This window comes from Eschscholzia californica, unplaced genomic scaffold (genome assembly GCF_041429995.1).
Source record: "Eschscholzia californica isolate CP2 unplaced genomic scaffold, dmEscCali1.0.p SCAF_6, whole genome shotgun sequence".
Classification (NCBI taxonomy): domain Eukaryota; kingdom Viridiplantae; phylum Streptophyta; class Magnoliopsida; order Ranunculales; family Papaveraceae; genus Eschscholzia; species Eschscholzia californica.
The window spans coordinates 13,443,976-13,457,167 of NW_028238483.1; the positions used below are offsets into that span (position 1 = coordinate 13,443,976).

The window sequence follows — 13,192 nt, forward strand, 5'->3', positions numbered from 1 at the left end:
GCAACAAATTTCGATTGCCCACTTCAATAATTTGATGTGAAGAATGTTTTTTTGCATGGAGAACTGTTAGAAGAAGTCTATATGGATCTTCCACTAGGATGCAATATACTAGAGACACATAACCAGAAGGTGTGCAGACTGAAAAGTCATTGTATGTATTAAAACAATCCCCAAGAGCGTGGTTCGTAAGGTTTACAAAGGCTATGAATTCGAGGAGTCTGGGTATCGCTAGAGTAATTCTGACCATACCTTATTTATAAAGAGTCGTGAAGGAAAACTAACAATACTTATTGTATATGTTGATGACATGGTGGTTAGTCGGGATGATCCCGATGAAGAACGTAAGGCTTTACATAATTACTTGTCTAAAGAGTTTGAGATGAAAGACCTTGGTGGTTGAAATACTTTTTTTTATTAAAGTATCTCGATCTAGCAAAGGGATATACCTATACCCGAGAAAGCATACTTTAAATTTACATGAGGTGGGTATGTCAAGATGTGAGCCGATTGAAACACCTGTGGAAGAAGGATTAAATTGTTCATCGAGCCTAATCAGATAGCGGTTGATAAAGGAAGATATCAAAGACTCATTGGACGGTTGTTGTACTTGGCGCGCATGACGCTAGATCTTACATATGCGTTAAGTATTGTTAGTCAATTTATGCACAATCCTTGCGAAGAACACACTAATGTTGTTTTACGTATTTTGAGATATTGGAAGGCAGCTCCTTGAAAAGGTATTCTGTTTACTGAAAATTCAAGTTGTCAAACTATTGATGTATATACTGATGCAGATTGGGTCGGGGAAGTAAATGGTACTCAATCAACTACAGGATATTTTACCTTTGTTGGTGGGAATCTCGTTACGTGGAGAAGTAAAAAATAGAACGTTTTTGCACGTTCAAGTGTAGAGTCTGAATTTAGAGGTATGACCGATGGCATATGTGAAGCTTTATGGTTAAGACTCCTCTTTGATGATTTAGTATCTTCTGAAAGACCAATTCAATTATATTGTGATAATAAAGTAACATGTGATATTGCTCACAATCTAGTCCAACACGATCGTATAAAGCATGTTAAGGTAGATGGCCGTTTTATTAAAGAAAAGTTAGACGAAACAAATGTAGAGTTACCAAAGATCCGATTTGAAGATCAATTGGCGGATGTTCTTAACAAAGAAGTTTGAAGTCAAATATCTTTGAAATTGGTGGACAAGTTGGGCATGTGCGATATCTATGCACCAACTTGAGGGGGAGTGTTGAAATATCTTTCCATATTTGAGATATCCCATATAATATCCTTCCTATATTGAGATATTAGGAAGTAACAAATATTAGAAACTAGAAAAGCTTTTAGAAGCTAGTAAATTCGTTATAAAATTAGAATCTAGTAGCATTCCGACTCTATAAATAGAGTATTGTACAAGGTTACCAGATTCGTTGGAACTCCCCATGAATCGCGGGCTGGATCGCGCGTACCCTTTCAAGGTACGTTTGCGTACCAGATCGCTCGATCTAGCTAACCGTTTCTTAAGAGAAGAAGAGTGAACCCAGTGAAGCAAATAGATACCTTGATTTGATGAAATGAAGGCTCCAAATTCTTTTGAAATATAAAAACTCTTGGTGAATGGTTGAAGAAAAAAAATACAAAGTAATATGAAGAAGAAGATGAAATTTAAGTGATAGCAAGAAGCCAATAACAATTTTTTTTTTCTTCCTTCTATTACTCTGTATTAGGTTTTCCATTTTCTGTCTAGTAATAATTTTCGGTAGAGAAAGAGAGAGAGAAAAAGAATCGGCCAGTTGATGGGGGGAGAGAATACTTCTTTTTGTACCCAAGTTATCTTTAGGGTTTCCTAAATAATTTCATCTTTATAGATTGTGACTGTTGGATTTAGATTTTTAGGGTTTTGACTTCTTTTTATAAACTACAACAGTAAAGGACAATTGTTGTATTATCTCCAACCGTTTTTCTCTGTAGGATTTTAAATTAAATAGTTTTCAAAGACAAAATATTCTTGCATTGGGAATCATAAAAAATTAGGGAAGTTATAGTAGTAAAAATAACCATTAAGAAAGTATTTCAAAAACAAAATATTTTCTTATTTCAAATAAAAAAGTTTAGGGAAGTTATAATAGAATAAAAAACGAGTTTTTCTATAGGGGTTTTCAAAAAATTTCAAAAATTTAGGATGTTTACAAATCTTATCTCTTATTATTAATTAGTACGGTGATAGGCCCAAAAAGGGTCTAATCCCGCAAGTATACGGGGTCAAGTTATAGTATTTCTAATAAGTCGAGTATCGTCCCAAGAGACAAGCTATTTTATCTAAATCTCGAATTAAACCCCCTTTCAAACTTTTGATTTGATTAGGAAACTACTATGACAAAAAGAGAGCAATACTAATAGACTAATAAGAATTAAATCAAGATGAGAAGAAGAATCTAGGGTTTTCGATTTCACCACATAAATGGACTACTTAAAACATGCATTAATTAACAAATCCCTTTTCTCATGTATAACTCAAAATCTAACATAATAAACTATTTAGATTTCGGAATATATTCTTTAAAAACACAATTCAAAATCAAGAATGTATGATTGACTACCATATAAAACTAATTTCCTACACTATCAATCAAGATCTAAAAGGTATATCTCATCTAATAAATCAATAAAAGCATGAAATATCTAATTATAATACATGAATGATAACAAGGTTATAGAATCAATCATGAAATGACAATCAATAGGCATTGAAGCTCAAAATAAGGATTCATTGATTTATAACATATCTCAAAATAAGCCCAAATATGGGTTTCCTCTACACCCTAGATACAAAATTTAGCTACTCATGGAATCTAAAATAATATTCATTGAATTCATAAAATAAATGGAATTACAAAAGATTAATGAAAAGAAATCACCAAGAATGTTCCCAATCCATATTCCCATGTATCTCCATTTTGATGTCCAATTTAAGCTCCAAGTATCTCAAGAATATTGCTCAAAACTCCAAATAATAGCTTATTAGAAGATAAAAGAAGAGAAATTTAGAAGAGAGATAGAAGAAGAAGAGATTTTAGAGAAGAAGGTATGGAGAAATTAGAAGGTTAGAAGTAGAAAGAAAATGTAGAGAATTGATGAAGGTGGTAGAGAAAGTTGAAGAAAAGAATGGGGGACTAGGGTTAGAAGATAGAAAGAGAAGTGGCTTAGAAATTAGATAAGGAAGCCATTTGAGAGGGTTGTTGAAGTCTAGGTTTTAATGGAGGAGAAAGGGACTTATTTATAGGTGGGTTAGGGTTTTTGGTGGGTTAAATTGGTAAAAAGTGGAAAGCTGAGGGTCAAAAGGGTAATAAAAGGGTTTAAAAGGGCAAAACCCTAGTTAGGCTGGCGGCTAGGGTTTAAAGTTGGGAATTCGGATGCTAAGGTACTCCCGGGTGTATGGAATTAATATGCAGCGCGCACAGGAACCGTCGGATTAGAAGACGCGCGGATCTTGGGTGGCCGGGAAGTTGACACGCGTCCGGGACTAACTTAATATGAAGCTTCGGGCAACACGGGATTACAACAAAAAAAATGGATCATCTGAAGCCGTCAGATCTTGAAAACGCGGGAGGAAGCGGTCAGGATTAAAACGCAAGATCTGGGTACACGGAACTAAAATGCATCCGAACTATGGAATCAAGCTCGTAGGGTCATTTCGCTGCTTAGCGGAAGCACGGTAATTTGATATACTGCTATCGCTGACGCGCCACGTGCCCACAAGTATACCGCATGCCAGAATCTTGCCCGAAGGTGTCCCACCAGTCAACATCCTTTGACTCAACTTTGACCTTGATTTATTCCTTCGTCCGGACTCCGATTTGACTTCCGTTTTCTCCTACGGACTCGTCTCGACCTCTACTTTTCAACCACGCACTGACCTTGGCCAAATTACCAGATTGTCCTTGACTCCAAATGACCAAAATACCCTTCATGCATCTTTTCTTCGTTTTTAACCGTTTTTCACACCTAACTCTCCAAAAGACACCTAATCAAGAAAACCAACTATTTTATTATAATAAAGACTCGAAACGAACTAACTCGACTAAATTAAACGACTCTGATGGGACATTTTCATGACCCATCATACGGTAGTAAAATACTACAATTCTAATTTTCTAACTACTTAATTAATTAGAAAAATCTCATTATTACGAATAAAATTAAAACCCTAAATAACAACTTCTAATTGAAAAAAAAGACTAATAGTAATCAATGACTCTTTTGCATGTATATATATATATATATATATATGGATCACCTCATACTTAGTTTATAAATTACTCATAATTTTGTGTAGTTGTTTGGAGTGATTTACAAAGATGATGTTTGGGAAAAAAAAGAACAAGGGATAATCATGATATTTCTTCAACTCAGACACTAGATGTTGATCAACAAGGTATTGAAATTCATAATTTGGAAGCAGACTCTGGTGAAGATGACCATTTTACTAATGCTAACAATAAGTCATGTGCAAGAACCAACAGTTCGAACAAACCAGGACAAATGAAAGATGCGATTCAAATTCAAAATAATCAAAACCATTGCATGACAAAGTTATTTTGAATGATAATGAATCAACAAATACAGGAGGTGGATCAAGGAATTGGTCTTGCAAACATTGTAAAGGTAATTTTACAAGTTCATATACTCGTATTCACACTCACTTATTTGGTCCTTTAGTAGGCAAAAAAGTTGATATGAAACGAAGTAATGTTTTAATGAGCAATCGATCTTTATATGATAAAGTGCGTCAAAAATCAATTGAAGCGGGAAAAAGGAGTTTCTTCGCTACTAAAATGTTCCACTCTTACAAAACCAAAACAAATATTTCAGGACCACTAGAAAGTGCATTCAGAATAATGGATAGAGACGAGGTTGATATGAAAATCATGAAAGGATTGTGCGCGAATGGAATTCCTTTTAATGTTCTTAGAAATCCTCAGTTTCATGAGATGATTACAACAATAAGTAGAGGACCTAAGGATTACAAGGCTCCATCATATGAAAAGGAAAGAACTACTTTGTTAGATGAGCGTAGAAGAAACGTTGAAAGGGATGTGACACTTGTCAAGAATACATGGTATTCCCATGGAGTTTCAATTGTTTCAGATGGTTGGACTAATGTTAAACACCAACCATTGATTAACATCATTGCAGTAAATAGTCTAGGCGCCATGTTCTTATATGCTCTAGATTTTGAGCAAATAGAATAAACTGGTTTAGCGATTTCAGAGTTCTTACTTACAGCAATTGAAACATTAAGATCATCTAACGTATTACAGGTTGTTACTGATAATGCAGCAAATTGCAAGCTTGTTGGTAAAGAAGTTCAGAAGGTACACAAACATATATTTTGGTCTCCTTGTGTTATTCACACATTAAATCTTATTTTCAAAGACATTGCAAAAACATTTACATGGTTTATGAATACTTATAGAAGTGGAAAAAATATTGTGAAATACTTTCTTAACCACACACATGCTTTAGCTTTATTTAGGAATCATTCCAAATTAGAACTTCTTAAGGTGGCAAAGACTAGGTTTGCTTCACATTATATTTTGTTGAAGTGACTTGTTGATTTTAGAGAAGCTCTTGCAACTACTATTGTTGTTAGAACATGGAAAGATATGGTGAAAAGTGGAGATGAACACAATCGAAAAATGGGAGAATTGGTTACAAATACAATTATTTGTGAATAATTTTGGGATGATGTGGACCATATACTAAGCATTACCAAACTAATATATTTCTTAATCAAGTTTTGTGATGGAGAAGGTCCAAAAATAGGTGAAATTTATGAAAGAATAGACAATATGCTTGGTGAAATAAAAGATATTATATGCGAAGAAAAACATGTTGATAAATATCTTGAAATTGAAATTATTGTGCTTAAGAGGTGGCAAAAAATGAATATTCCATTGCATGATCTTGGATTTGCATTAACCCCAAGGGTAATATAATTCTCTTTGTCTTGCTACACCTGCCCCATGTGGTACAACAAGAAAATCTCCAAATCAAGACAAGGAGGTAATGATGGGGGTTTTGGAAGCATTTGATAGAATATCAGAAGATGTTAATGGACCTGCGGGAGGAATTTGCGAGATTTCACTTAAGAAAAGGTATATATGTCATGATGTCTGCGCAAACATATGTTGTAACAGTGAATGCAATTGATTGGCGGTGCACATGTGGTTCAGAAACTCCAAAATTGGCTGAAGTTGCTAAACATGTAAAATTTTATTATTACTAGGGTATATCCCGTGCCCTAGGACATGGACACTTGTATCAATCAAATGTTACGAAATTTATTGTTATATTTTATTGAGAGAGAGAGATTTTTATTAGTTATTATTTTTTTGTATTATTTTTTTGTTTCTTTTCTCATAAATTAGTTATTATTCTATTGAGAAAGAGATTTCAATTTCTTTTGTAACACTTGAAATTTATTTTGTTTCTTTATTTCTTAAATTAGTTATTTTATTTCTAAGAATGAAACGGTTATTGTTTTTTAAATAGGTAACTTTATTTCTACGAAGGACTATATTTTAAATTTTGAGAAGGGCTTCTAGACAATATCCTTTATCAAAAAAGGATGTTTGTTCCAGTCATCGTTTTCCCTTCTGTTTTATTATATAGACTAGGGTATATCCCGTGCCCTAGGCCAAGGACAGTTGTATCAATTAAATGTGACAAAATTTTATTGTTATATTCTGGATACCCTCATTTTTTTTTGTATTATTTTTTTTGTTTCCTTTTCCTTAAATTAGTTATTATTTTATTGAAAGAGAGAGAGAGATTTTAATTTCTTTTTTTAACTCTTGAAATTTATTTTGTTTTTTTTTCTTAAATTAGTTATTTTATTTCTAAGAAGGATACAGTTATTATTTTTTTAAATAGATAACTTTATCTCTACGAAGGACTATATTTTAAATTTTGAGAAGGACTTCTAGACAATACCTTTTATTAAAAAAGGGTGTTTGTCCCAGTCAGCGTTTTCCCTTCTATTTTATTATATAGATTTATTAGGGTTATTTCTCATATAGCCCTTAACTTTGTGACCATCTTCCTGCCTAGCCCCTAACTTTATAAAAAATTGTCAAATGGTCCATTTTTTCAGTTATCGTTAGAACACCGTTAACCAGTCATCAACTCTCTCACCTACATGTCGTCACCTCTCTCTGCCACCTCATCTTCTCGCCACCTCATCGTCTTCTCCGGCGAAGGTTGCCGACCGACCAATTTTTCGATCGACAACTTTTAAACATTTTAAAAAAAAAATTCTCTCTCCTCTCTCTCTCTAATTTTTTATTTATTTATTTGGCTCTCTCCTCTGTCTCTCTCTCTAAATACTCCGGCAAAGGGAAACCTTCGCCAGAGTATTTAGAGAAAGAATTTTTTTTAATGTTTGAAGGTCACCGACCGGAAAATTAGCCGGCTGACGACCTTCGCTGGAGAAGACAATGGGGTGGCGAGAAGATGAGGTGGCATAGAGAGGTGATGAGATGTAGGAGAGAGAGTTGATGACTGGTTAACGGTGTTCAAACGGTAACCGAAAAAAGGAGACTTCTGGGAATTTTTTATAAAGTTAGGGGCTAGGCAGGAAGATGGTCACAAAGTTAGGGGCTATTTGGGAAATAACCCTATTTATTATTGGGTTATTTCCCACAGAGCCCCCAACTTTGTGACCAGCTTCCTGCCTACCCCTTACTTTATCAAATATACCTACATGATCCCCTTTTTGAGTTACCGTTATAACACCGTTAACCAGTCATCACCTCTCTCCTCCATCTCATCACCTCTCTCTGCCACCTCATCGTCTTCACCGGCGAAGGTCGCCGGTCGACCAATTTTCTGGTTGGCGACGCTCAAACACAAAAAATAATTTATTTTTATTTTCTCTCCTCTCTAAACACTCCGACGAAGGGTTTCCCTTCGCCGGAGTGTTTAGAGAGAGATAGAGAGAGAGGAAAGAAAATAAAAAAAAATTAAGGAGAGAGAGGAGTGAGAAATTTTTTTTGGTTTGAAGGTCGCCGGTGAAGACGATGAGGTGGCGAGAAGATGAGGTGGCAGAGAAAGGTGATGAGATGGAGGAGAGAGAGGTGATGATTGGTTAACGGTGTTATAACGTTAATTCAAAAAGGGGCCATCTGGGAGTTTTGATAAAGTAGGGGGCTAGGTAGAAAGCTGGTCACAAAGTTGGGGGCTATTTGGGAAATAACTCTTTATTATTTTTCTACTCTTATTTTCATAGTTTTAAAATATTTTTATTTTTATTTTAAGGTATTGGCTCAACCAATTACTACCTCGTCTGCTGAAAGGAATTAGAGCACATATTGATTTATACATAGTGTGAAGAGAAATATGTTGAATTCTACGAGAACTGATAAATTGGTTTACATTCATTCTGATATTCGTTTTCAATCACGTTTCACTAAGGGTTATAAGGAAGACCCTTACAAAAAGTGAGACATCGATCCTGAACACACACACCTAGATGACTCGATTGTCAGACTAGAGGATATGCGTTGGAGTTCCTTAGAAGATGATCAAGTTCATGATGATAATGAAGAAGATAATACACCATCTAACACTTCAAGCACATCAAAGTATGCAAAAGGAAGTAGTTCAAAAGACAAAGGCAAAGGAAACATGAATTAGTATTAGTAATTTAGTAATATTTTTTCAGGAATTTGAGTTTTAGGTTTTGAATTTCCAAGTAATTTCTATTTTATGATTTCATCTTCATGTTTTAATTACTATTGTGATATCAGACTTTAAGTAATTAGTTGTTTAATCCCTTATGAGTTTTCAAATATTTATGTCTATAATTAAAAAAGAATTCTAAAATATCTAATTAAAATAACGAACCTAAATTTTATATTAAACGAATTATGTACCGAATAAGTATACCCCCCCCCCCCCCCCCCCCCCCCACCCCCCAACGTACCAGATACACTCTAATAGACGTACCGCGTACCCGTTTTCGTACCGCGAATCTGGTAACCTTGGTATTGTATTTCTTTTGTAATCGGATAAATTTTCCATTTTCTTTTAGTCCTTGAACTCTATGTGCACTTCCACTAAGACCCAAATCTCCACAAAACAGTACAAACAAGTGCAAGATATGTGTGAATTTCTGTAAGTGTTATTTAAAGTGAAAATTTTACTAGAGAATTGATACCAAAATGTTGTTGGATCTTTTTGTCGAAAGAAGATTTGGTCCAAAGGATTCTGACCTATTTTGGCTAAAATTTTGTCATTTATTTGGTGTCATGAGATGATGTGGTGGGTATGGGTTAGTTGGCAGATAGAAGCCAAGCCAAGGAAATATATTAATAGAGAGAGACCAAGTAAACCTCCTTTTCTTTAAACTGATAACATTGACCAAGTAATCTTCATTAAAAATAAAGACATTCAAACAAAACCAAGTAATCGTGCATTCCATTACTCTTGGGGTTCATTTCTTTATGGATAATTTGTTTGACAAATTTGATAACACATTTCTTTTGGGAATACTATCAAATTTCTTATCATTACGCGGGTATACAACTTTTGCAACGTGATTACTAATTATTTTGGTGTAGATTGATGGTTGACTTACTGATCATTTGGTATTTTGCACCACTTTCACAAACTCACAAGGATTAGACCGTCGAAATATTGACACAATTAGTCTGTAACGTGCGAGATACGTGTATGTGAAAATTTTTACCAACTCAAACAACAGAATAAGGTAGCGGGATTACTATGAACCATATTACAAAATTGTTATTTTTGATAGTTCCATTTTATTTTTTTTTGCGCACTAAATGCGGACAAAGTAACTCTAGTACTCTCCATTTGACAGGAGCTTTACTCGAGTTCTCTATTTATTTGAAGATACGAAAATTATTGGAACAATACTTACAAAAGTGTAATCTTTCGCTACGGGCTCGGTTTTTTGAACAAATTTTGTTTATTGATTTTTAAAGTCTAATACCCTTTCAAGATATGTTATTTCCACTAGACATGTCTCAATGTGCCTTGAAGTAAGTACTTTTATTACTCCTTCACCAACAAATAATTGAGCACACGTCTCCTTATGAGATTTTCCATACTTAGTTACTCGCACGTCTCAAGTCTTCATCAAGAGAGAGAGAGAGAGGTTTGAAACCAAAAATGTGTATTTAGAGGGTGTTGGTGGGCAAACCATATGAAGTCATAGGTTCTTCCCATTTCCTCTTAGAGAGAGAGAAAAAGATGCCAACATTGCCACCACCACCTCGTCTCATCTTCTCCATCTTCTTCCTCTTCCTCTTAATCTCTTCTTCTCTCATCAATATCTCATCTGCTCAAAAGCACAATAAGCATAAACACAGACATCATAAAGGCAAAGGCGACGATGATGAAGGTAGTAATAGTTTACCAAGCTCCGGCATTGTAACAGTTGATCAAACATTTCAGTTTGAGAATTCAGATCAAACTTTTCAGTTTGAGAATTCAGTAATTAAACAAGCTTATGTTGCACTTCAATCATGGAAAAAAGCTATTTTGTCTGACCCACTAAACTTCACTTCTGACTGGATTGGACCTGATGTTTGCTCCTATAATGGCATCTTTTGCGCTCCGTCTCTCATCAGCCCTTCTCTCAGGGTTGTTGCTGGAATCGATCTTAATCACGGAGATATTGCTGGGTACCTCCCAGCCGAGCTAGGTCTCCTCACCGAATTAGGCATTTTCCATATTAATTCTAACCGTTTCTGTGGGACTATTCCGACCACTTTCCAACTTTTGAAGCTTCTGTTCGAGCTTGACCTCAGTAACAACAGATTTGTTGGTCCGTTCCCAAAGGTTGTTTTGTCTCTGCCGTTACTCAAGTACTTGGATATTCGATATAATGAATTCGAGGGTTCCATTCCTGCTAAGCTTTTCGATAAGAAGAGTCTTGATGCTATCTTCCTTAATAATAACCGTTTTCGTTTTGGCATCCCTGAGAACCTTGGCAACTCTCCTGTCTCAGTAGCTGTTTTCGCAAACAACGACCTTGGTGGATGTATTCCTAGTAGCATTGGGAACATGGGCGAAACCTTAAATCAGATCATTTTCATGAATGATAACCTTACTGGTTGTTTACCTCCACAGATCGGACTCCTCAAGAACCTTGATGTCTTTGACGTTAGCTTTAATCATCTTCGAGGCTCGCTTCCTGCAACTATCTCTCAGATGAAGGCCCTGCAGCAACTAAATGTTGCTCATAACAGTCTTACTGGTTTCATTCCTGCAAGTATTTGTTCCCTACCCAAGTTGGAAAACTTCACCTATGCATACAACTACTTTACCGCCGAGGCGCCTCAATGTGGAGCGAACAGAAGGAAGGCGGTGAAGGTGGTGGTTGATAGCAGTCAGAATTGTATTGCAGGAAAATCTCACCAGCGATCTTCAAGGTCTTGTTCGTCCCCGGATGCATGGCCTTACGATTGCAGCAAGTCGCCGTGCTACAAGAACATTTATGCTTCTCCACCACCACCATCATCAGAGATCTCTCCTATGATGAGGAGGAAGTCTCCACCTCCCCCAAAGAAAACCTATTCGCCCCCTCCACCAAAATCAGCGGCCTTATCTGAACAAAGGAAACACTCTCCACCACCACTAGTGTATGAATATACTTCACCACCACCACCACTTGTGTATGAATATACTTCGCCACCACCACCACCAGTTTACACTTATCCTTCACCGCCAGTGTACAGCAGCCCACCACCCTCACCACCAGTGTACAACAGTCCACCACCCCCACCGCCAGTGTACAACAGTCCACCACCACCAACGCCAGTGTACAACAGTCCACCACCACCACCGCCAGTGTACAACAGTCCACCACCACCGCCGCCAGTGTACAACAGTCCACCACCACCCCCGCCAGTGTACAACAGTCCACCCCCACCACCGCCAGTGTACAGCAGTCCACCACCACCGCCAGTGTACAACAGTCCACCACCATCGCCAGTGTACACTAGTCCACCACCACCAGTTTACAACAGCCCTCCACCACCTCAGGCTCAAACTTCCCCACAAATCCTTTATGCTCCACCTCCACCTCCGAGCTACCAGCCAATACCACCACCTGCGTGCGAGACAACAACGCCACAACCTAACCTGAATCCACCACCACCTCCAAGCTATACATACACGACCCCATCCCCACCACCACCGATCTACACATACTCAACCCCTTCCCCGCAGCCTCCAAGTTACACATACCCAACCTTGTCACCACCACCTCCGAGCTACGCATATCCAACCACATCCCCGCCACCTCCTAGCTACACAGACTCAACCCCTTCCCCACCACCTCCCAGCTACACATACCCAACCTCGTCACCACCACCTCCGAGCTACACATACCCAACCTCCTCACCGCCACCTCCGAGCTACACATACCCAACATCCTCACCGCCACCTCCGAGCTACACATACCCAACATCCTCACCGCCACCTCCGAGCTACACATACCCAACTGCGTCACCGCCACCTCCGAGCTACACATACCAAACTCCATCCCCACCAAAAAGCACAGATTATCCGGGAGATACAATATCTCCTCCACCAACAACAACAACTGATTACAATTATACATCTCCCCAACAGCCGACATCATCACCATCGTCACCCATTTTTGAAGACATACCTCTCCCACCCATAACAGGAGAGTCATACGCTTCTCCTCCTCCTCCTGCCATTCCTTACTACTGATGATCATCTCACCCACCACATTGTCAATCATTTCAACCAACCTTTTCTCACTGTAATTTTTTCTAATTTTTATATATGCTAAAGATCAAAAAGAAGGGAAAATCAAAGCAAGAATACAGTGTTTTGGCTGCTATTAACTGCTCATGCTGGGAAAGGAAACTCTCTACACAAATAATTTAGTGATGGTGATGGCGAGCTGGATCAGAGAAGCTGTATTTACTAGAGCAAAAAATAATGTAAAAAAAGCAGTGGCATTTTTTTCCTGAGTTGCTTTTCTTTCTTAATTTGTACAAGTCTCATTTCTGTTGATCTTTATATCGATTGTTATATTCTTTTACTTCTTTGAAACCCTTTTTCAACATAATTATATATTTTTCCTTCATGTAAAGTTACAGTGTAACAGGATTGGCAA

At 37.1% G+C, this 13,192-nt stretch overlaps 1 protein-coding gene across 1 annotated transcript; it reads left to right on the plus strand.

Annotated features, from left to right (window-relative positions):
- The first annotated feature begins 10,136 nt into the window (after positions 1–10,136).
- Positions 10,137–13,168, plus strand: LOC147531829 (uncharacterized). The gene has a single exon (XM_086647591.1). The coding sequence runs from the start codon at positions 10,288–10,290 to the stop codon at positions 12,778–12,780; it is 2,493 nt and encodes an 830-aa protein (XP_086503717.1). The 5' UTR covers positions 10,137–10,287; the 3' UTR covers positions 12,781–13,168.
- Positions 13,169–13,192: the final 24 nt, after the last annotated feature.